Source organism: Euprymna scolopes, chromosome 33 (assembly GCF_053919585.1).
Source record: "Euprymna scolopes isolate OS-2025 chromosome 33, ASM5391958v1, whole genome shotgun sequence".
NCBI classification, from domain to species: domain Eukaryota; kingdom Metazoa; phylum Mollusca; class Cephalopoda; order Sepiida; family Sepiolidae; genus Euprymna; species Euprymna scolopes.
In genome coordinates this window covers 43,619,102-43,645,646 of record NC_136514.1, presented here as the reverse complement: position 1 = coordinate 43,645,646, position 26,545 = coordinate 43,619,102, and the positions used below count along the sequence as shown (strand labels likewise).

Here is a 26,545-nt window from a genome sequence, read left to right as displayed (position 1 = left end):
ATCTTGTTTTTTTTTTAAATTCTATTTATAAAATTAAAGAAACTTAAATTCTTGTTGAGTTTTCCAAATTATTATTTTTGAAATTAAAATGTATTATTATTTATTTTTTTGAATAATTAAATTATTAATTTTTTTTTTTTTTTTTGTAAAATGTTACAAATCGTGTATATTCTTATGTGCGAACAAATATTTGATCAGATAATTTTTTAAATACAGATAAGTCACATAGTGACAAAATGGCGATGATGTAAAATGTATTTTGACAGCTGCACTAAGAGGGATTGATACCACATTGTAATATTCAGTAAAGATAAACAGCTTACAGTAATAGTTATCTCCAGAAAGATTTTTACAAATAAAAATCTATAAAATTTTCTCAATGAATCTTGTAGATAATGGGCGGAATGGGGAATGAGACAAGTGGTGGAAGGACGATGTAAATAAATAAATGATGTAAATAATAGGTCAAATATGAACAGTCGTTTAACTCCTCAGTTACCATGCCAACATGGGTTTTAATTAGATGATGTAAATACAGTTTTATTCAGAAGCCAAAGCATATAAAACAATGAAATAGTGCTTATTTTTTGTCATAACCGACATCCCTGCTTTCTGTTAAATTGAAAACAGATGGTAACTTTATTCTTTAACACAACGGATGTACACTTACAATATCGATCCACCTTTGCAGTCAGTTTTTAGCATAAAGTATATGGTAATATCTCTCCCTACTATTATATAAAAGGAACTTTGTCTGTGTGTGAATTCATTCTCTATGGACTCCAAAACAGTTGGGCCAGTTTTTAATAAAATTTCACACAAATATGCTTTATGTATCTGGCAATGTTCTTAGATAGGTTTTGTACTGGAATGTTTTCGATAACTATTGATAATTGATAATCAAAACAATTCGATGAAAAAAGAAATAGGCGATTTTGACCAAAGCACCTTATACAGCGTAATATCACAAGTGCATTTGAGAAGTTTTATTACTATACAAGCTGAAAGGCCCGGCATATAAAATCAACAGTAGGTTCTTTGATATGGCAGGGGTGCACTCAAAATGAATGTTTCTGTTTAAAGCACAATTGCACCATTATACTTGACTTTTGCATTTCAAACTTGAAAAATAATTTTATAAAATTAACATTAGGTTCTCTACAGTGCAATGTAAACTACAATGTATTGTGAACTAACCCTCAACTGCGGGGAGGCATGTAAAGTTTTCTCCTGGTTCACCTTGTTGAGTTTCCAATTAGAGCAGACAATCAACGAATTTGATTGAAGAATGAGCGATTTCATCGATTTCAATGACAATAAAAGTATTGGAAGTGTGGAACATTCGTTGATCGTCATTCAATCCCGGGCAACGTCGGGTATTCCTGCTAGTGTATAATAAAACAGTGTTGATCCATTCTAAAAAATAAATACAGAATCTAGAGAAAAAGATAACGACTGGAATCAGTCTAGTTGTTCAGTTGATACAACTAAACATTAAAAAAATAATAATTGTTTTATTTTCCGTTTTATAACCAGAAAATGGGGGAAATATTTTTGGAAGTGGGTTATAATAGTAATAAGCATAAATGTTGATGGGGCTACATTCCAAAGTGACTGATGTTAGCTCCAAAACAATGGAGACGATGAGTAGGTGGGGTTGGGCATTCTATCACCAAACACAAACCATGACTGAGAGGAGGGGGCACAAAACATTGTCTTCTTTTTATGATATAAAAAGATAAGTTGCATTTCCCTGTGTATGTATATGCATCCGGCTAAAACTCCAACACCTACCAAAGATACACTTACAAACCTTACATCAACATATTTAGCGTAATTCCGGCTTGGTTATGGTAAACAATTTAAAAAAAAAAATGCACTATCTATTCCTTTTGAGTAACTAAGGATCAAATTAATGCATGATGGACGTGTAAGAAAAAAAAACTACTTTCATTATAACTGGTAGTTGTTCCAAAAACAACACTGAAACTGAGTAAAGTAGTTCATTAGTTGACAATGGATGTTTTTCTTTATTGAACCAATTGTCTAAGTGTGTGTGTAGTTGTGTATGTGAAAGAGAGAGAAAGAGTGAGAAAGTGAGAGGAGGACGAAGCCAAAAGAGTAAAATAAAAAATGTAAGAAAATAAAAAAAAGACTTCTGATAATTTGTACATATAATTTTCAATATATTTTCTGTGAGTGTGGGTAATATATACTAGCAAAAGTACCCGTCGTCGACTGGGTTCAAAAACAGCCTACAGAAAATGGACTCTGATTTATGAAAGTCTGATAGGTTATGAAAAGGAAGGGTTGTAAAGAGATAGCTTCCAATTTGGGGGTATCAAAACCAAAGCAAAATATGATGAAAGTAAAAATAAAATAGATAAACTCCATAATTTATTATACCATACCTGTTCACACTGAAACACTTATCACAATATTCTGTGAATCTATACTAAAAAAACTTGTTAAACTTTGTGACATATTTCCATTCTATGGAGGTCAGGTGCGAACGAACACCCCATAATTTTATTATACCATATTTCTCCAACTGAAACATAATTATCAAAGTATACTTACGCAGATAGATATGAAAAGTCTTTATTAAAGTTTGTGCCTATTTCCATTCTATAGAGGCCAGGTGCGAACGCAGACCCTACAATTTTATTATACCATCCCTATTTAAGTTAAAACATACTTATCAAATTATTATTATGTACATCTATATTAAAAACACTTGTAAACGTTTTTTTTTTAAATTTTTAAATTTATTTCAATACTTTGTGGACCAGGCGCGCGTACGCAGACCCCATAATTTTAATGAAACATCATTATGCCAGATCAAACATACCTATTCCTGTGTCTCGATACATCTTCTATCATTATATGTGATCAGTTTTCTATAATAGTCAATCATATAGGAACCTATTCGTGACCAGACACACACACAGACGTTCAGCTGTATATATATATATATATATATATATATATATATATATATATATAATGAAATTGCTAAAGATACAAATAATTTCAAGCAAACAAACCTATCAAAATAGTAAAAGCTTTACACGATGAAGTGGAGCAATTAATATAAGAAATAAGAGATAATAATTCAAAGTTAAATAAAACTCCACTTGGGATGGGTGCTAGTCTAGGCGCACTGAAGAATTGTGATACAGTGAAACTGCCTTTGGATGACTATTGTGTATGTGTATATATATATATATATATATATATATTACTAACATAAAAAAATACTGAGAAAGCATTACGCATATATTTAGAGTCTTGAATGTAAAAATCAAAACTATATTAAATCCATCAGTCGTCAGATGAATGCAGATATTCGATATAAAAATATTGCCACTCTAGGAAAGAATTGAATTCTTCATCTTGTTGAAGATTCCTAAAGTCAAAGTGAAAAGCGAAAATAAAGAATGTGACAAACAATAGATTTGCGAAAAGTTCATTTGTTTGAAGTTAGATTTTTGTTTTCGTCTTTAATGTGTAAATGGAAAAATAAGTTCCTACTTCTAGCAAATACTATTCTAAGTTATGTGTTACTTGCTGTGGAAATTCCACCGTGAAATAAGAGAAGCAGTGAGAAAAGTATAGAATATATAGGTAATCCTCCTAAGCTTAATCCTTTTTGTCATAAGCGAGAATTTGTTATTTATACAATTTCTTCTTTTTTTTTTACTCATAAGAGATTTTGTTGTATTAAGTTTCGATTCTAGTTAAGTCGATGTCGTACGTTCAAATATTGAAATGAATTACAAAAAAAAAAAAAAAATGCTACCTTTATCAACCACTTAAAACGCTTGACAAGAAAAATGATAACAAGTCAACGATTTCCCATTGTGCCTAAAACTAAACGAAAATTCTATGAGCAGAGTTTCTTTCCTAGACATGTCCGTCTGTGTGGAACAGTACCGTGGGGCTGTTTCCCAGCTGACTACAGCATGGTCCTTTTCAAGTCTAAAGTAAATAAGTTCTTGTTCAGCCGTCCTCTTAAATGATTAAACCCTATCCAAGTTCCACCATTACTGGTCATCATGGTGTTGTCTCACCGTCTACATAACACTTATTAACCATTATTTTGACTAGGAGCAAAGTGTAGTATCTGTTCTGACGCTACACTTAATCGTTTGTGTCCTTGATCATTGAAGGAGAAATCCTTCTAGACTGAGGCAATTTTAATTTTTGCTCCAATCCAGAGTGCCTCTTTTCTTGGAGGGAGGGGCTGGATTTTCCCCACATTAAAAGCAGACTTCATGTCTCATTTTGCCCTCGTGGAGAGACAAATAAATAGGGGCCTTTATCCTAGAGTGGCCTCTGGGCCTTGATAAGCGGTGTCCCTCCTAATAAAAAAAAAAAAAAATCCTCAAAAGTGTAAGAAGCATCATTGATTCATACTCACATGAAAACCTTGTGATAATCAGAATTTCTTTTCTCTTACTTGAATTATTCAATCTATTAAATTATTTCGCTCTCTCCTATATCTATACACTATTAAATCTGTTTGCACTTTGCTTGCCTGTCACCATGCACACTTCATGTAAAGTGGTGGGAGAAATCATTTATGACGTCATTCACGGATCATGTTAGAAAGAGGGAGGAAAGAAAAGGGGGAGGGGAGTCCATTATGACATCACAAGAAAGTTTCATAAGTAGTTGCGTTAGGTTGTTTAAAAGCAACGGCAGTAGCCGTAACTGTTGACTGGCATGGACCTAACTTTGCTTATAAACTTCACTTAAGTGGTGAGGGAAATGCTTTATGACGTCATCTATGGATGACGTCATAAAGACAGGAGAGAGAGAGAGAGAGAGAGAGAGAGGGAGAGAGAGAGAGAGAGGACATATTACATTGTAAGAGAGTTTTATATTGTGTGTGATTGAAAGCAACAACAGCCGTAACTGCTGGTTGATCTATCTGTTGATGTTTGTTGGAAAGTTAGCTTAGAATAAAGTTAACTTAGAATTTCTTAATATTTATGAAAATATTAGGAAATTTCCAATTATTTTAATAATGTATATAACAAATACTAACCAAATGTCATAAGTGTCTATCTTTTTTAATATCAAGATCTGCAGTTGCTTCTTTAAGGAAAGAGAAACATTCATTTAAGCTGGAGCAAAACAAGGATTTGAACATTAGTGGTGAAAAGAAAGGAACTTGAATTTATAGGTTTTAAAAATAATAAGCCACTTTTTTCTTCATAACACCATATGCTCTAGATCAGAAGAGAAAAAATTAGCAAGCTTCTGACCATTAGTGCTCTTTGAAGTGCTGCCATAGAAAGTTATGCTATCAGCAGAGATGTTGACAAATGATCTCAGAATATGATTTGGAAGATCATTAATAAAAACCAGGAAGAGATTTGGCTTCATAGCAGATCCTTCAGGTATACTGGCATTGATATTATGTGTTTCTGACTTCTGCCCATTAACAACTACTTTTACAGATCTTTTTTAAATTTTAAAAATACCATGGGTGGGGTGGGGTGGGGGTGGGGTCACTCGAAAATAAGAGTTAAAGAGATTATAAGTTGGATTATAATCCCCATGACAATATGTGAAGAATAGGCAAAATATGATTAAAGAGGAATTGATTATCCAAAAGGACAGTTCAACAAGTATTTGTTTATATTAGACTTGAATATGACCATGTTAAAAGCAGCCTTGTGGTATTTTTTTCAAGAGATGGAATGTTCACGAAAAAAAAAACTTTTGTTCAAGAGAGTTTCATTTGTGTTAGAGTATATAAATAAAGAAACTAGAAAATCTCAAATCTAAAACTCTACATTTCATTTTGTTTTTCATACTGAGAGAGAGAGAGAGAGAGAGAGAGAGAGAGAGAGAGAGAGAGAGAGAGAGAGAGAAAGGAAAGTTCGTTGTTGGGGGTTGTAGCTAGGAAAAGACAGGAAAAGAATTTGATGGTTGAGAAAATGTTTCTAGCTATTTTGTAACTACCAAGTCTACGCCATGCACTATGAAAGGCCTTGATATGTCGAAAGCTGTAACATTAGAAATAGTTATTCTTCATCACTAAATAGATTGCTTTTGCTGAGGTGATTTACAACTTCAGACAGATTCAAGCAACATACTTATGACACACAGAAGACTGATCAGTCTGTACTGATATAAACATGCTTGATCACCAGTAATTTTAAATACCGGACAGACTGATGAAACTTTCCAAAGAGATGGAAAGTGTTTCTCCTTGAAGAAAACTAAATAGCTCTGTAATAATAAGAGCCAGTTCCAGCAGCAGGTTTTGACTAGACTATGACTAGAACGTTGTCAGGGGTATTTGACTCGCTAACATTAAGGACCACGGCTCTTTAAGTTTGGCAACATCCTGGATAAATATACAGATATTATTTATATTCTTTCTAATCATAGAGGGAACGTTTAGAAGTAGGTAACCGGATCAGAAAGGGTGGAATTTGGAAGTTCTTTGCACAAAAGCTAAATTTTGTCAAATGCTGAAGAAATCACGTCTGTTTATTTATTGCAGACTATTATCCTTATCTTTTAGTTGTTGTCTCATGATGTTTTGGCCAACTATTCCTTTGGCCTTCATCAGGTGGTAACCGCAACAGATTAGGAACTCAGAATCCACTAACTGCATTCTCAACAATTACTGCCTTCCATAACTGTTTTTCGTCTCACCACAACTAAGCCTCTGAACGGCTTTGGGTAGGATTGAAACCACTATCTTTAGGCAATGCTCACCTGCAACCATAGAGATTCAACGTCTCTATCCACTGCATCACGGATGATTAAGGTTAGAGACGTTGAATCTCTATGGTTCCAGGTGAGCATTGCCTGAAGATAGCAGTTTTGATCCTACCCAAAGCTGGCCAGAGGCTTAGTTGGCCAAAAAACGTAGAGAGACAAAAACCAACTATGGAAGGCAGTAATTGATGAGAATACAGTTAGGAGATTCAGAGTTCCTAATCTGTCGTGGTTACCACCTGACGAAGGCCAGAGGAATAGTTGTCCAAAACGTGAAACAACAACAAAAAGATGAGGATAATAGTCCGCAATAAATAAATAATATTCATCTTAATTAAGATTTCAATTAATTAAATAATATACATCACCTCCGGTTTATTAATGATGATTGAAATAGAAATTTTAGATTTGTTCAGTACTCTGTTAATCTTGCAGACTTGGCATCTATTAGTTCCAATATTACTCAATATTAAAGTAGTTATCAGTAGCACTAGGGTATATGTACAGTTTGTTTAGCTTATGTCAACCCCATAATATATATATATATATATATATATATATATATATAAGAGAGAGAGAGAGAGAGAGAGATGAACTTCTTCACATATGCACATACATGTTTTGGCTGAAGTTTGGTCAGACCAAATATTCAATTGACAGAACCACACACACACAAAAAAAGCATGTGTGTGTGTGTGTGTGTGTGTGTTTATAAGTGCTCATGTTACCTTAAAAAATATATATTAAATGTAGAAACATAAAACAATCAAATATTTCTTACTATTCCAAGCAACCATCTTGCAAAAAAACAAAACAAAACAAAAAACTTATCAAATTAAAGAGAAAATAATGTAGAAAAGATCTTAAAATTTTTATTTTCTTGCTACAGGAAATCTTAAAAAGAAAAAAGATTTTTAGTCTAATATAGAGGGAAGTATTCAGATATTTTTTGGTTCCTCTTTTGAATTGAATAAATGTAAACTAATAAAAACCTACATGTGAAAAGCTTGAAGACAATCATCAACATAAGTGGATAAGTCAATTGGAAAGGCACATTTCACAGGCTTAATATCAAATTTAGTTTCGAGGCACGTTTTTTAATACCTTCTATTTCTTTTTTTGCATCTGAGTAAAGTTGGAACGAATTGAATAAAAGAAAAATGAGACAAGGGGAGGGGACATAGAATTGTAAATAAAAAGATTTTCCTGTTGTTTTAGAGTTTGTAATCTGAAGATTTTATAACCGTCTTGAATGAAACCAACATAATCAAAACGTCTAATATAATTAACTTGAATGAGAAAAGAACTCATGTTGACTAGGTACTAGTTAAACCAATAAAATATTTTTTTTAAATAAGTGACAAAAAAGTTTAATATCACAACAAATGGAGTGAAAGAGGTTCTTTTTTTTTTTTGATAATTTTTAATCATAGAAAATATTCTAGAGATGGGTTTAACATCTAATTCTATAACTATGATTACAGATATTGTAGAACTTCTGATGTCGATGGAAAAATGTTAAAAGTTATTTATGATTATCTGGGTTGAGTCACCTCCAACTGAATCTGCCACATTACGAGTCGAGGCAGTCCATCCCAGTCTGTCTGTTACTGACTCCTCAGCATACTTTAGCCATTCGAAATTCCATTGTTGCATTCTGAAGATGTGAGGGCTAGTCCTAGCTTCCAAGTTAGCTTTGACCATTGTGAGCTATGTCCTCAGTTAACCACCACTCTTCTTACACCATCCCAGTAGCGATGTTGGTGCTATTGCCTTGTGAATCAGGTCAGTAAGGCGATGATGAAGGGCATGGTGTGCATATTGTTTCATCTTTCAGAAACAAGATGCTGCATGTTTACTATTTTCATTACCTTATAAGTATATGAATTTTCATCTTCATCAGCAATTGAACTTCCGAATAATCGTCAGAATCACAAATTATCTTCTTTTGTTGATTAATCATCAAAAACAGACAAGGACAACAATTTTGCTTCATAAATCTTAAATAAAAATAGGTTACACATAAGCCACAAACAAATACTCAAATTATATTTTTAAGATATTCAGTATTTAATATTGTGAATGAAAATAAAGGCAATTTCATCCAAAAATTATTTTATTTTCAATTCTTTTTAAAAGTTTTGCACAGTTTTTCAGTAATAAGTTGATCAAAACAATGAAAAAAAATGTTTCTACCAAAAAAATTACAATTTTAATAACCATCAATTATTATTGAAAGTAAAGTTACTAATAAATTATATCTATTTTTTTATGTAACTAAACGGTCTTGTATGAGAACGGTTTTACTTTTATTTTTGCAACATAATCTTAATATTTTATTTTGAAATATCTTAGGTCTGTTTTCCTTTAGTTAAAACGAATCATACTTTGACACATTTGTGTACCTGTATTATAAGAATGGGTTTTACTGCGTATGGATGTCAGATAAACGTTGTTTTATTTATTTTTCTATTAATAAGAAGGTGGATTTTATTAAATGAAGTAATTTTTTTAATTAAGTTTTTTTTTTTTATTTCGTCTTAGTTTATGCTACAGAATTTTTTTATTAAAATAAATATCTAATTAAAAGGAAATTATAATGTGCAAGAGAATAAGAAACACAGACACATGAGAAGTGGTCAGACAATTTTATTTTAAAAAGAAGTAGAGATGACTTATAAAAGTAACATTCATCAGAAATAACTTTTCAAGAGTAAGCATAATTAAATTTTAACGGTTTTTTCTCAAATAAGCAAAGACTTAAAAAAAAAAAAAAGATTACAATTGTATTTGCTATCTGAGATGATTAAAAAGAATGGAGGTGAAAAGTGAATAACATGACCAAAGGCAAGAAATCAAAAAGAAGTAATAAAAGAAACTCACTCACTTACACACACTCTCTCTCTCTCTCTCTCTCTCTCTCTCTCTCTCTCTCTCTCTCTCTCTCTCTCTCTCTCTCTCTCTCTCTCTCAATTTCGAGGGGGAGAGAAATTTGTGTGCACATGCCAGTTTGGTGGAATCAAATTCAGTCTGAACCAAGCAAAGAATTAAGAGCAGGCGTCATTCAAAAATTCAAATACATGATAACAACTGTTCTCATTAAATGGTGAAACAGTAAAACAAAAACAGAAAACTGATGATATTGTTTCGCATTGAGAGGGGGGGGCATCTTGGTCAAAGAAATGCGGAAAAAAACTTGGTGAAAAACAAGACAGAAACAGAAGCAAAATATGACAATTTTGCGATATTCTTTAACAGAACAATTACAGAAGAGGACAGTTGGGTTAATTAGTGGAAGATTGTTAATTAGATAGATATATTTTACAGTTTGCAACATAGAATAAGTTTGCCAAGGAAGGAAAGACAGAGAGAGAGAGGAAGAGACAGAGGAAGAAAATTGACAATTCAAAATGAGCATATCTATATATACATACACACACTCATACATACATATATCCAAACGTATATACACACATTTATATAAACGTGTGTACACACATTTATATAACCATTTATACACACATTTATATAACCATTTATACACACATTTATATAAACGTGTGTACATACATTTATATAAAAGTGAATACACACATTTATATAAAAGTGAATACACACATTTATATAAACGTGTGTACATATATTTATATAACCGTTTATACACACGTTTATATAAACGTGTGTACACACATTTATATAAACGTGTGTACACATTTATATAACCGTTTATACACACATTTATATAAACGTTTATACACATATTTATATAAACATATATACACATTTATAAAAACATATATACATGTTCAATGAAACTATGTTTTCAGTTTTAGAGCATGCGTTTCGATTAGTTGAAATCCTTGATGACTGAAATTTAACACATCAATATGTGTGTATGTGCGTGCATGCGTGCGTCAATAGAAAAGAAAGACAGATGACAGACAAAACAATAATTGGATGATAACAATTTTTTTGTCAGATAAAAAAATTAATTGAACTTAGACATAATTATAAATTTTTAACAAATTTTTATACACATTTGGACACAATAGAAAAGTGAAATGATAAAATTATTTTTTGGGTTTTCTATCATTACTAACTGCATTTACCTAATATTGGCCACACAAATGGTTTAGATAAATATAATTCAAAATATGGCTGTTTACAGTTTTTCTTCAAAAAGCAGCATTCTGGAGGTGTCCTGCGACTTATTTAAAAATGTTAAAAAAATAAAATAAAATAAAATAAAAAATAACAGTCGCTGAAAACAAGAAAAACATTTAAAAAAAAAAAAAATTTCTTTAAACTGGCTCAAACTTTAGTTTGGTCAAACTTCCATTTTTATAAAACAACTACGATGTTAAATCTGGAAACTGATTTTTTATGAACCAAAATGTTCAGTGTTGTTTAGAATTGAATCAAAAACTGTCCATTTGCGTGTAGTCGATAAGACCATATTACTTCTTTTTTTCCATTATTTTTACATTTCATAATTATTTTTTAAGGAGAGGGGGAGTATCCAAAAGGGTACTCCGCATTGACTGGGTGGAAATAAAAAGACATTGAAATAATTTTCAGTAAATTTAGTCATTAACCCCCTTGAGGCACACCCGGCGTTTTCCAAGAATGAATGATGACCCCTGTTCACTTCCACTCTAAGGCTTGAACATTTCCATTCTTATAGTTTAATCTCTATAATGTTCATGTGATAAATAAAATATAAAGCAAAACATTTTTATGGATTCTAAGCGCAGACACAAATCCCCCTACCCTAAAAAATGTTGCACCCCCTCTGATAAAAATGAAATATATTTATTCAAGTAATATTTCTATTGCAGTTTTAGAATACATATGCTCATGGTGATCTATCTCTAAAACCGTAGGAGGAGTTTGCCAGCAAACAAATATAAAACCAACTGACAGACAGAACTATAAATGTATAGATAGATAAGAGAGATTCATTATTGAATACATATTAAAGATTTCCTTTTGGTGATTATTCATCTATTTACATAGAACAATCTAGAAAATAAGCTCATCATTATCATATTGAATGAATCCAAAAATTCTATTGTTGGCATTGGTTTCCCCGATATTTTTTCTAGTCAGAATTATTTCTAGAAAAACATTACAAATTACAGAAGGAACTACGTGAAGGTTGCAAACATCGTAAGTGAAAGTGATCTTCGTGGAACGACTTGGACTCGAACTTAGGACACAAATGTCGTCAGTCTGTGTCGTTAACCATTAGACCACCGTCACCTCCAGAAAATAAGCCATCATAGATAGAGGAGAGGTAGGAGATCCTATCAACGGCATTGTGGGCATCTTTATAGGAATAAATGAAAAGAAAATATAGAAGAAAAGCGGGTTAGGGCAAAATGGTTTGTGTTGAGGATCTAAACCACATTCTTTACATAAGTCAGTAAGTTGTCATTTTCAAATGAAGTATACAGTGTTATATATATATATATATATATATATATATATATATATATAACACTGTATACTTCATTTGAAAATGACAACTTACTGACTTATATATATATATATATATATATATGTATATACATAAATAAATAATGCTTAGTGTTGAAATGAAAGGTGACCTACATGAAGAGTGGGATGAAAAGTGTTGGTTTTTTTAATATATGGAAATAGAAAATAAGAAAAAAAAACAACAAAAAAAAACAGTGTTTTTATAAGAGTACTAAAAAAATAACAGAACAAATAAAGTCATGTGCTTGTAGTCAAGAAAAGTCTCTTTTTTTTTTCTCGTCTGGGTTCCTTTATAGCTAATCTAATATTTTTGCTTTGTCTAAACAGTTTAATTTTTTTATTTGTTGTTATTATTCTCAAGAAGAAAATACAACACATGGAGGAGTTTATTGAATCAAAGAAGGATGAAAAAAAAGTGTGTTAAGGGGGGGGGGGCATCTGTCGTTTACTTAGAAGAAAAAAAAAACCTGTAGGCTGAAAGGAAAGAATTGTTAAAAGAAGGCAGTGGAAAAAAAAAGAGCAAAATTTGGGTTTGGGTGGAGTTCTTATAAGTATTTCCTTTTTTTATTATTATTTATTTATTATTTTTTTCATTTTATTTTTTTTTCCAAGCTCCATACCTTGCTCACATATACCCACAAGATTGTCAGATGTACTGCTGATTTTTTTTTTTTTTTTTTTTCAAATGTTTATTTTAGAAAAGAATGAAAATGGTCCAACATTTTTTTCCGGCTTTCAAAATTAATTAGAAAAAGAGAAAGAGAAAACCCGATTGTTAGTGGCCACATATGCTCTCAATGTTTTCTGCCTCTTCATTTGGAAGTAGAGTGTGACAGAATCTCTTAAAGAATCAAGAAAACCAGTTTTTGAAATTAAATTTCGTTAAAAAAAAATTATAAACTAGACTAAGATGCGACTAAAAGAGAAAAATGAATTTTAAAACTAAATATGAATACAAAAAATTATCTACTTCTCCTTTTATTTTTCATTTTGATTCGCTTTTAACTTTTTAAAAACACACACACTTTGAAGTTAGTTTTTGTAACTTTTAAATTTATAAATAATGAAAACTAGAACTGCCAAATCACCAATAAGGCCGATAAAAAAGGTGTGCACTGATTAGATGATTACTGCAGGGATGGTGAAACCAACCAAGAAATATTAGGCGTGTGTGAAAAGAAAGAATATTAATAAAGTTCGAAAAAGAATCCTTTAAAAGTTTGTTTTAATTTTTCACGATTGTGTTTTTTATTTCAATAAATATTCAATTAATTGTGAATAAAAAAATAATTCCATGTGTAAACATCAGGTTTTTTTTTTTTTTTTTTTACACAGTGATCACCACTTATCAAGGCCCGGAAGCCACTCAGGGATAAGGGTTATTGCAAGTACATTACGTTAGTGTGGAGATTTGATGAAGTGTTTACTTAAGGGGCGGTTCATTAGGAATTTGTTAACGTTGGACTTGAAGACATCCAAGTTGTAGTCTGGTGGGAAGCAGGTAGACGGAACAGAGTTCCACAGGCGTGTAGTTCTAAGAAAGAAGCTTTGTTCATGGAATCCGCGTTTTGATTTAGGCACAGATATAGAGTGGGGGAAATTTTTCACAGTGGATTCAGCTAGACGGGTGTTTTTCGTGAAAGATTGGCGAGGGGGGGACCAGAGATTGGAGTTCAGACGAGCACCTGCCATGGAAATAACGAGAAGACGAGAAATAGACACACAAAATTGTCTAATAATTTTATTAATATAAACTAGCAGGACCTGTGGAAATTCCACAGGAGACTCATTCATGTAATATATTGATATTGACATTCTGTAGATGTTTAGTAAATGGAGACGCTCTGATATTATTGTAGCTCTTTTGTTAAAACTGCAAAAGTATTTATCTAAGCTAGCATGAACGCCCGGCTTTAAAGCCCAGTCGTAAAGTACACTTAAATATGATATTTTAATTCTTGCAAATTTTGCATATATTATTATAGAATTAATGTTCTATCGATTTTTGTTATAAAGTTGCGATTTCAAAAATAAAAAAAATATATCCATTTTATTTGGGTGTATTAGCTTGAATTGAAGCCGAAATAAAAACTTATGTAATATATAACTTATGTTCCTTCAGCCATAATCGAAACTGAAATCAAAACTTATGAAGAATTCTTGATAAAATTATTTATAAAAAAAAAAGATGATTTGCGCAATCAGCTATAGTCGAAGCCGAAACCAAAACTTATGAAGAATTCTTGGTAAAATTATTTATGACAAGAAATAGAAGAATATAACAATTAAATGACCCGGATGTAAGCATGACACACAAAAGAACACAAACGGTATCGTATTAATATAGATAATTCTCGAAATTCCCAGGTTACTGATGACAAAGAGGCATCTGAAGAAGGCCAGACAATGCAACGGTCAAAACGTTATGAAAATGGTGACCAGCAAGATGAGGAAATTCCTTATAATGGAAATATTCTCAAATGAATATCTCTTTGAAATAAAATGTCTCAAATATACAGAATTATTAGAGACTTGTATTTGAAGTATTTGTCCCATGAAAATAACTTTTCTGCATAACAAATTAAAATGCTCCACATAGTAGAGCACTTGAATTATCTAACTTCCCTACACATTTATATCTAAAATTTCTATAAAAATCAAATATATTCAAATCAATCTTCATAAAAATACTTTAAAAAATTGGGAGAATTAATTAATACAGTATTTTTATAGACATCCAAGATGGCAGCCAGAAGACAAGTTTTTAAGGATTACTGCAGTTAATACAACGTTGTCTTATAGAAATACAGTTAAGTACAAAAAATTGGCACTCGATTCCAAAGAATGTGCTAGAAATTTGAAATTTACTACAATACATTTAACTTTCTGATGTTTTTAAGTTCTGAAAATCTCTGAAAAAGTTTTGAAATTTGAACTTATACAATACACTCCAAACAATTCCGAAGCAGTTTGTTAAGAAAAAGAATATAATCATTATATTTGAGGAATTGACAATAGAAAGAACCATTAGGATAAGAGAAAACAGAAAACCAAAATATATGAACTCTTCATCTCACTTTAATATCTCTCTCACAAATGGAATTTAAAATGTTAAAAAACAACAACCAAAAAAAAAAAAAAAAAAAAAAAAACACATACACACACATTGCTTTTTGTGTAGACGAACCATACTCTGCTTTTTTTTTTTTTTTTTTTGGTAGATCTGACTTTAAATGTTTGCATTCAAATAATATATATTAGCACTTGTATCTAATATTGTAATTCTATATGTATAGTTATCCACAGACTGTTTTTTTTATTGGTGACTTATCAGTGTGGTTAGAGGCCTCTGTGCAGAGATTCAAACCTGTATATATATATATATATATACAGAGATTCAAACCTGTATATATATACTAGAAAAATATGGATGAACCATTTAACTCGCATTAAATTATTCAAAATTAAGAAAAAAGTTTGCAAAGCCAGTTAATTTTTTTATATTTTTTATAAAAGACAAAATCCCAAATTAGTTTTTCTGCTCACCATCAGTCTGCCTGTCTCTCTCTCTCTCTCTCTCTTTGGCTATCGATTAAAGATTAAAGATAAGTTATGCTGTGGTGGTATTTGTTTATAATGGAATATTCAGATTTCTTTACTCTTTCCTTTATTTATGTTCGACTCTTAATAGAGATAGAGGGAGAAAGAGACAGAAGGAAACAGACAGAAAGGGAAGAAAGAGAGAGACAGCACAGAGAATGGGAGCTGAGGGTTCAAAACATACAGTGAGAGAGAAAGTTAGTATGAGATAGGTTGGTGATGAAATATTTAAGAATTACAGCAAATTAGAGTAATTGAAAAAGAAGTTCTTTTCAGACATAATTCCATCCCAAACTGAAGAATATCAGCATGCATTTGTATTTATTTGCTTTCACACCAAAGCAAATTAGGCACAAGGCCGTTTTTTTAATGTTGGGGAAAACAAGCTCCCCTAAAAGTAGGGTAAAAAGGGGACACTCTGGTTGTGACCAAAAATAATAATAGTCCCAGTATAGAGGGTTTCCCCTCCATTGACTGGTACAAATTATCTTAAGTGCAGCATCTGCAGAACAGACACTACACTTTGATCCTGGCCCGAAACAAACGTTGTTTAGCTCAGATTAAGTATAATACTATATATATATATATATATATATATATATATATACATGATGGGATGATTCTAATATTTTTCCCCAATTCTGATACAATTACTGATTCCGTACTAAATTTCCGATTCTGATTCTTTATAAATCTCTGCATATTTAACTATAAAGTTGTTATTTTTCACGATTACCATAAAAAAAAAAAAAACCCTGTTAAATGTATATATACTAGAAAACGTAAAAATCCACTTGTGGGGAGATGATCTATCGATTTTAGTTTTACTGGTAGTTTAAAATCAATAAATATTTATTATTTTATTATTAGTAGCAGCAATGTAAAATTGTAGTTTTTAAAAAAATAAAAAACGAGAATTAAAAGAATCGTTTTTGGCATCAGATGATAAGCATAACATTTTCCGATTCCAATACCAATTCTGATACTCAGAAAAGTTTTGATTTTCCCGATTCCGATTAATGATCCCAACACTAATATATATATATATATATATATATATATATATATATACATACATACATACATACAGGGCGTTTGTTAGAGGCAGCGAACTTTAAATTGACAACTATTTTCTTGAATTGCAGATTTGGCAACTATTGGTTATTTTGAATTTAGCTTCGTTTGGCAATTCCTCATAAAGACACTGACACCTGAGCAGCATTTGTAAATTGCAAATGATACGATCAATTTACTGAGAGAAATGAACCAATAATTTCACAAAAATGGACCTATCAACTGGTCACCTCATTCTTACAATTTAGCCCCATTAGATTATTTTCTTTACGTATGTGTAAAGTCCCATGTCTACGCTAATAAACCACACACAATAGACCACGTTAAAGACAACATGCGATGCATTATTGCCGAAATACAGCCTAATTTAATGTGGAGAGTGTGTGAAAATTGGTCCTCTAGATTATGCCATGTGCATACAAACTGTGGGGGTCGTATTCCAGAAATTATATTTAAATCATAAACGCCAAAAATTAATTTTTGGTATAAACCACATATTTATACAAAAAATATTTTTCTTCTATGATTTATTTTAATATAAAGTTCGACGCCCCTAATAAAAAAAAAGCACCCTTTATACATATCATGAGTCATCCGAATAATCGAAGAGTCTGATTGATGAGTCGTTAAACTGGTTCAGATTTCATTTTTCTTGTACATTTTTGGATCTTCCCAGCCCCATAGATAATCAATAAAAAAAAAAAAAAAAAAAAGAAAAACAAAAAAAAAAACGTTTTAATAAGGGTACATAACGTACATAGGAAAACATCAGCATTATATATTAGCATCTGTTTTGTCCTCGATCAGAGGAGGAGAAATCCTGCTAAACTCTGGTAATTTTTTATTTTTGCTCCATCCAGTTTCTTTTTTTTTTTTTGAGGGGGGGGGGTGGATATCTATTAGCTAACCTTATGTCTACTTTTGCTCTAGTATAGAGGCCAGTATATATATATATATATATATATATATATATATATATATATATATATATATATATAAAATATTTTCTTAAAGTACTTAATACAAGGTAGAGCTTTACAAATAAATTTTATATAGACAATAAAACAGTGTACATAAATTAATTCATATTTCTATGTCTGGTGTCAAAAGTAATAATGAAATTGTCTTAATTTCATCATTGTTTTTTTTTTGCAGTTTTTTTTTTCAGTTTTGATGGTATGCGCTTATGCAGGTATGAATAACTTGAATTAATTTAAGTACATTGCTTTTATGTTTATATAAAGTTACATGTACATGTATACATGGATATACACACATATAAATATTATATAAGAATTAAATTAAAAATTCTGACGTTCTATGATTCAATAATAATTTCAGAAAAAATATGTTTCTAGAGAAGTAGCCGTTGATCTCGGCTGCTTACTCCAACTTATCAGAAAATCAAACAAAAGACACATCTGAAAATAACCTGAAGAAGTTCACAAAAATGGCACCTGAAAAATCGAATATATATATATATATATATATATATATATATAAAGTGAGATTTTTCCCCTATTTGCTTGACTGATATAGTTTTATAAATAAAAGTTACATACCAAAAACTGCTACATCATTCATTGTCGATTTAAATTGGTTCAAGTTAAGAAAAAGTTAAATTTAATTCTCTTTCAACTCAGTTTTACTGGAAGGTGACGGTGGTCAAGTGGTTAATGACACAAACTGACAACCTGGGTATTCGAAGTTCGAATCTAGTTTGTTGCTCAAAGTCACTTTCACTTAGGACGTTGGCAACCTTCACATGTTTCTTCCTGTAAGTACCCAATGTCTTTCTAGAAAGAATTCTGACTAGAAAAGTATTGGGTAAACCAATGCTAACAATAGCATCTTCAGATTCATACAATATGATAATGACTTATTTTTACTTTGATTGTTGATGTCGAAGAAGTTGAAGTAGATAACTCTTTTAGTTACAACTACTTTCACACAACACATTACACCACAAGAAAATATGAATGAAATCTAATTAGTGTCATCTTTACATATTAAACCATGTGATCTCTAATTACAAATGTACGTTAACATAATCAAGCACTATAACAAAAGTACTTTGATCATTAATAAAAAAATAAACAAGAAAAAATAACGATGCTCACTGTTCAATTGCCATATTTAAATCGGTCATATTCCATGTTTTTATGTACCCATTTTTAAAATAGCATGATGTTTAAGCTCCGTATGTGCAAACAGTAGGTGATGGACACATTTCCTACTTGCTTTCCATGAAAATATCTATTCATTGTTTTCTTCGAATTGTGACCTATAATACTTTCCCCTATTCTGTGTTTCATCTTCAATCATAGCATAATTGATTTACTATGATCGATCCATTTATCTTTATTCATTTGTGATTCCATCTTCCTTCTGGAAACAAAGTTTTAGTCATAGTAGTATCTATATATATATATATATCTATATAAAATGCACCCTTCTGTCGATTTCAACAGATGAGCTCTTGCTCCAACAACCAAGTTGTTCGGAAATCCACACAGATGATTTGTTTAAAGTTGTGAAGGCTTTGTTTAGTACCCAACACACTTTTTGGTACAACTACTAATCTTTGTCGGTGTAATAGCTGCCACAAGACAGAGCAGACAGACCTCAGGTTTTACATCAGAGTTTTCCCTTCTCCTAGATGCAGGTCTTAACAAAGACTAGGGGTGTATCTCTCCCAGTGAATTAAATGCGCCCCCAGATATAATCTAGCAATTTCTATGTGTCAGTGCAGTACATACAGCGTCTAGCCCTCCCAAATGGTCACCCATCTAGTATTTGCCAGACTCATCGTTACTTAACTTTAGTGATCTGGTGAAAACTGATGATTGTGTCATGTGTGTGTGTGTGTGTATATATATATATATATATATTTCTGTAGAAATATATTTTGATATACATTATATCAATCTTTATTTAAGAAGCTCAATGCAATTACTGAATCAAAGGAATAAATTATAAGATGGTCAACATCATGAATTTTGGAATATAACTTTTTGTCATTTATTCTCTCTCTCTCTCTCTCTCTATATATATATATATGGCTGATATGGAAGGGTGTTGAGTCTTGCTGCCACATGTATAATCTATTTTCAGCTACCTGGTTTATCCAGGATTTCACTAATTCGTTCAGAACATGAATGTAATCATCATCATTTATGGAAGAAGTAAGGTGGCGTGAGGTTACCTTTTCCTGCTGACAATGCCAAAGACCATGGTTGTTCTTGTAAGCTTAATAGGTATGACTCTGGCCATGTCTTAGTGTATATGGACCAAAATGTGAAAATGGCAAGAATAAAAATGAGGAAGAGAAATACAAAAAAAAATGTTTAAATTTAAAAAATGCAAGTACTAACCTTTCTGCACTTATAATATTGTAAAAGAAAAAAAAAAGAGAGAGAGAGCGAGAGAGAGAGAGTTTTTAACAATATATAAAACGAAAACAAACGTTACTGTGCATCCTACAGACATAAATTCCATGGGTATTTTAAAAATCGCTAGAAGAACGTTAAAATTGAAAATGTTCATTTCTTATAAAATCATTTATTGAATAGATGCTGGAAATTTTATTGAAATTGATAAATTCTTCAATTAAAAAAATGTAATGATTTTGTTTGTTTAGAGTAGTCTCTTACTAACTCCTTCACCCAGTATCATAAATTCAGGTGTGGGTTAGGAATCCCGACTGCCAGTACTGTTTTCACCCCCATGTACATAGATACATTTAGCTGGGTTTTTTTTTTGGGGGGGGGGGCTATTTTTTTTTTATACGCTTCACGATGGTTGGACACTGTGCACCCCACCCCTTCTATCCGCCTCTCTTACTAAGCCATTCCTGCTTTCTCTTTTCATGGGATAGTTTTTCAAGGAGTGTTAAAGCCCTCTGAAAGATAACAAATGATGTTCTTATTTACTTGCCTCACAACGAGGGCAAGTTAGACACAAGGTCGGTTTTAATGTGGAAAATCCAGCTCCCCAAAAAGGGGCACTCTGGATAGGAACAAAAATAAAAATTGCCTCAGTCTAGAAAGATTTCTCCTCCACTAATTGAGGACAGAAAGGGATGAAGTGTAGCATCAGAACAGATACTACACTTTGCTCCCAGCCAAAAGGCCAGGGATTCCCTTGTACTATTTAATAACTGGTAGCTGGAGAGTGGACCGATGTAGGGATGATCTTAGGAGAATACAACCAAAGTATGACTAATATACGGAACATTTAAAAAAAACAAAAAAAAAAAAACTGCTGGTTTAAAAATTGATTTATATAAAATGCACATTTATTTCCAGAGTAATATTGGATAAACCATCCTCTTACAATGTTAATAAATAGAAATGTGCCTTTATTTAGCATAAATTTTAATACAAACATTTATAATTACACATGTGCATACATGTTTCAGCTAATTCTTAAGATAGGCTTATCAACTCATCCACTAAATATTTGTGCTTGACGAAGTTTCAGATTGTCTTATATATCTACATATGTAGCCAGATATGCTGGTATTAAGAAAAAACTATATTAAATATTTATAAATTATTTTTGTATTTAATTAAAGTTTTTTTTTTTTTTTTTTAAACTTTTTACATGCCTCTTTTCTGTTCGTTCGTAAAAGTCTTGTAAAAATTTAAATTAAGGTCCCACCTGCCATAAGGTCGCCTTTGGATAGACAGACTCATACTATTTGCAAAGGGATCAGTGAAAATTACCTAATGACCCCCTCTCCCCCCAAGATGGGACTGCGATTTTATCTTTGTATCACTGGGTTTGATAAAAGAAGCTGGAAAGGGAAAAGATGAAGTGGAAGAAAAAGATGCAAAAGAATGTCTTTCAAACCGAAGTAATGTCTGCTTCTTAGAGCCAACAAAAACAACCCACATATGTGAAACAAATGAAATCCAATAATAATAATAATAATAATAAAAAGAAAGTGAGGTAGGGGTGGGGATCACAACAAAAAATGGCAACATATACAAAGCAGCCGTCTAACGAAATAATACAATTGAATTAACCTTCATCAAGTTATATTTGCTAGTTTTCCGATTCATTTTTACTTATTCATTTTTTTTTTTTTTTTTTGTAGAATTGTTGGAAGGAGTGTGATGGCATATTTTTTTTTATTATTTATTTTTTTGTTTTTGCTATTTCTGCATGAGAATTGCCAACGCCACTGAGATGTGAACAGTGCAGCAAATAGGATTGAACAGTTTGATTTTCCTCACCTCCTATTCTTCACAGCTTCTTTCCCCAATGGACATTTGAGATAACCTTTAGACATACTGGGATAAAGAAAATAAACATTTGTACAATAATTGTTCACAGCTTTTGTCACAGTAGAGCAAAGCTATTATCTGCGATTAACTTATTGTTTCACGCTTTTGCATGCAAAGGGGTTATACACACACATGCATACACGCACACAAAGTAAAATTGCAAAAACATCGAAAAAGACCAGGCAGATCGATCTACGTTCCGACGAGGTAAGATAGATCAATCGACATAAGGTCTTTTTTGATGTTTATACAATTTTACTCATAAAATCTCTATGTATTGATCACTTTTCAAAACAAAAATTTTCTTTTTAGTTAAATACACTTGAATTTAATTCATATATATATATCTCGATAAAAGTGAGAATGTGTGTGTGTGTGTGTGTGTGTGTGTGTGTGTGTGTGTGGACACTTTTCAACCTATATGCTCAAAGAATTTTGGATGTACAGAATTGAAATTTGGCATATAGGGTATTCAGATATGTAGAAATTTTTTTAATCTATTTTTATCCGGAAAAAAGGGCTGCTAAAGGTAAAAATTGAAAAATTGGTCCGTGGGGGTTATCAGATTTTTATGTGGTTGTCAATTGTTTCATGGATGCATATGCGTGGCCGTGAAACCTGGCAGCTTATTTATGTTTAGAATAAGGTTTGAAAACAGTTTGTAAAGATTGTGTCAAGCTGGTCTAATGGTTATCATACTTGACTTATTATCTTTATGTTTTGGTTTCGATCTCAGCTAGAGTAATATTTTTTTTCACTTACAAGAAGTGAACTATTTAGAAAAAAACAAAAAAAACATACTCACATGCACATGTCTTCATTTCTATATTAATTAAAATATACTTATGCGTATTTTATAACCAGGCAACACTGGGCGGCCTGCTAATATAAATAATCATTTGTTTTAAATCTTACAGACACCATCGTTTCATCCTTCCGGAATCGGCATCATATATATATATATATATATATATATATATATATATAATATACTTATGACAACTGAACTACACAGAAGGTTTGTGTTATTTTACTGAACGAATTCTTCTTCAGGTTAAATGCGCAATTTGAACATCTACCATTTCTTTTATGAGCAGACAAGCGGGAAGACCTGACGTTGCCCGGGATTGAATGATGATCAACAAATGTTTCCAACTCCCATATTTTTATTATCGGTGAAATCGACCATTTTTAAATCAAATTGATGGATTGCCTGCTCTAGTCGGAGACACATCACAGTGCACTGGGAGGAAATTTCCAATGCCTCCCTTCAGTGACTTAGTCCATAATACATTGTAGTCTACTTTGTACTATAAAGAACATACTGTTGATTTTATAAAATTATTTTTATATATAACGGCTTAAATTAAAGTTAAAATGCAAAATTCAAGTATAATGGTTCAATTGTGCTTTAAAGAGAAATATTCATTTCAAATGCACCAGTTATATCAAAGAACCTATTGTTCATTTTATATAAAGGACCTTTCTGCTTGTGTCGTAATAAAATTTCTCAAATGCATATGTGATGTTAGGCTGTATAAGGTGTTAACTTTGATCAAAATCGTCTGTTCTTTCTTTCACTGGATTTTTCCAATTATCAATTATCGATAATTATCAAAGACATTCCAATACAAAACCTATCTAAGAACACTGCATGATACATAAAGTACATTTGTGTGAAATTTCATAAAAAATCAGCCCAGCCGTTGTAGAGTCTATAGAGAACTCTCTCTCTCACACAAATTCCTTTTACAGTAGAGATAGAGATATTAGTTATTATTATCATGTTTCGGCCAACACAGGCCAGCATGTAAAATAAATCATAAACCAACGATAATGATTATGATGATGCATATTTAAAACATTCATGTCCATCTCCAAAGACTTCCCAATATTAAATCAGTTTAACTTATAATTATGTATAATATGTATATATAAACACCCATCTGCACTCACTCAACATTGGTCACTACAATGTGTGTGTTTATCACCTTCACATTCGTATATATATATATATATATATATATATATATATATATATATATATTGTATATTTTGGATGAACCGATAGAAAGAGCTTGAGAAGAATATGGCTGAACAACAACTTTTGGTCACCATTTTATACAACACGCCAGCTGAAATAAAAACGACCGCTTGACGAATGGAAAAGATATCCAGTAAAATCGGAAAAAAGAATAACTCTGTCGTGTTCAATCAGACGTGCTGGAATATATATATATATATATATATATATATATATTTTTTTTTTTTTTTTGGAAAACACACGCATATAAATTGTTTATATAACTTTTGATATTTTAAATAACCATCTGAATTTGATATTCCCATGAAACTTTCTACTTCAGAGGAAGCTGCCACCGAGATGCTGGTTTAACTCGCGTAGGGTGAGTGCCAACTGGGTACAGTATGGTAACCATCTGTCCTTTATCAAAAAATGTCTTTCTTGATAAAAAATGAAGATGAAATTTGCATAAATAACCGGAGCCCAGATCCATTTAAGAGTCACTTTTTTTTTCTTATCATTTCGTTCGCTTTTTTTTTTCTTTAATTATGAACAATGCTTATACTAAGTTTCTTTTAGTGATACTCTCGTGTTTTACATAAACTTGAATTGTAAAGAGAAATTTTCCTTTATAATAATAACAATTATTATTATTATTAATATTATAGTAGTAGTAGTAGTAGTAGACTAACATCTATTAATATGTTATTACAATTATAAAGTCATTCGTTTATAGTTAAAAGAAGAAAAAAAAGCTTTTTAAAGTTCAACATTGCTACAAGGGAAAAGCTCAGCGTGTTTGTATACATGATTCTTTTTCATAATAACATTGTGTCCTGGAATTTTTTTTAACCATATGTCCAAGTCAGCATGTAAAACAGATGTTCAGCTGAATATGCTGCTGATGATGATAAACGAATTATCAAATCTTCTAAAAATGGTGAGTAAAGGATTAAAGAAATCAAGTTGAAAAAAGAAAGAAAAGAAAAAATGCACAATAAACTCTTTAGACATAAACAAAACGATACTAGATTTCAATTTGAAAGGATTCTTGAGGATTTTTTAAGTTGAAATTATAAAATTTTACAAAATACAACGGTCAAGTATTATTTCTTTTATGGGCATAATGAAAAAGATGCGACAAAAACGAAATAGTTTTAAAAATCATTTTATTTTCTTCAAGAATTTGTCTGTTGTAAATAGAATTCTAACAGCAAATCTAACAAATTTAACAAAACAAAAAAAAACTTGTCATTATAGTATGCATTGTGTGTGAAAGAGAAAAATTAATATAAATTTAAAAATAAAATTCAAATATGAAATAGAAACAATAGGTTTTAATTTGGAATTATTTCAGAACAAATATAGTTGGCCTATGTATGTGATTATTAGTTGATGGAATGATTCCAATATTCTTCTCGATTCTGATACAATTACCAATTCCATACTAAATTTCTGATTCCGATACCAATTATGTATTTCGATTCTTTATAAATCTCTAAATATTAACTATAAATTTGTTATTTTTCCCCCTGATTACAGTAAAAAAAAAAACATGTTAAACGTGCAGATATTTTTTCAAACGTAAAAATACACTTGTGAGGGGGTGATCCATAGATTTTTAGTTTTACTGGTTGTTTAAAATCAATAAATATTTATTTTTCAACATTATTATCAGCAGTGAAAGATTTTGACTTAAACAAAATCCAAGGATGGAATACTGCTGCCATATCTGGGCAGGAGCTGCTAAAAACAGCCTATCCTGCCTTGACAGAGTACAAAATAGACTTTGTGGTTTAGTGGGGGATGCCCTTTTCTCTACCCTGCAACCTCTCTCCCACAGAAGAGACGTTGCGAGCCTATCTTTGTTTTATCGTTATTTCCATGGCAGGTGCTCATCTGAACTCCAATCTCTGGTCCCCCCTCGCCAATCTTTCACGAAAAACACCTGTCTAGCTGAATCCACTGTGAAAAATTTCCCCCACTATTTATCTGTGCCTAAATCAAAACGTGGATTCCATGAACAAAGCTTCTTTCTTAGAACTGCACGCCTGCGTAACTCTGTTCCGTCTGCCTGCTTCCCACCTGACTACAACTTGGATGTCTTCAAGTCCAACGTTAATAAATTCCTAATGAACCGCCCTCTTAAGTAAACATTAAATCTCCACACTAACGTACTGTACTTGCAATAACCCTGATCCCTGAGTGGCTTCGGGGCCTTGATAAGTGGTGACCACCGTGTAAAAAAAAATCAAATAAAAATAGACAATTAAAGGAATCGTTTTTGGCATTGGGAAAATAGACACAAATTTTC

The 26,545-nt window shown here is 31.4% G+C and overlaps 1 protein-coding gene across 26 annotated transcripts in view; it reads right to left on the bottom strand.

The window, feature by feature from the left end:
- Window positions 1-26,545, bottom strand: part of LOC145258201 (uncharacterized) — a 418,516-nt gene that overhangs the window by 247,588 nt on the left and 144,383 nt on the right. For 2 of the 26 annotated variants that reach the window (XM_080116108.1, XM_080116121.1), the window contains exon 1: window positions 4,424-4,559. The exons of the other annotated variants lie outside the window; for them this stretch is intronic. In XM_080116108.1, the coding sequence (XP_079972234.1) occupies window positions 4,424-4,425 (2 nt within the window). In that variant the 5' untranslated portion in view covers window positions 4,426-4,559. Of the gene's footprint in view, window positions 1-4,423; window positions 4,560-26,545 lie in introns of those variants that run through there. 26 annotated transcript variants of the gene reach the window in all.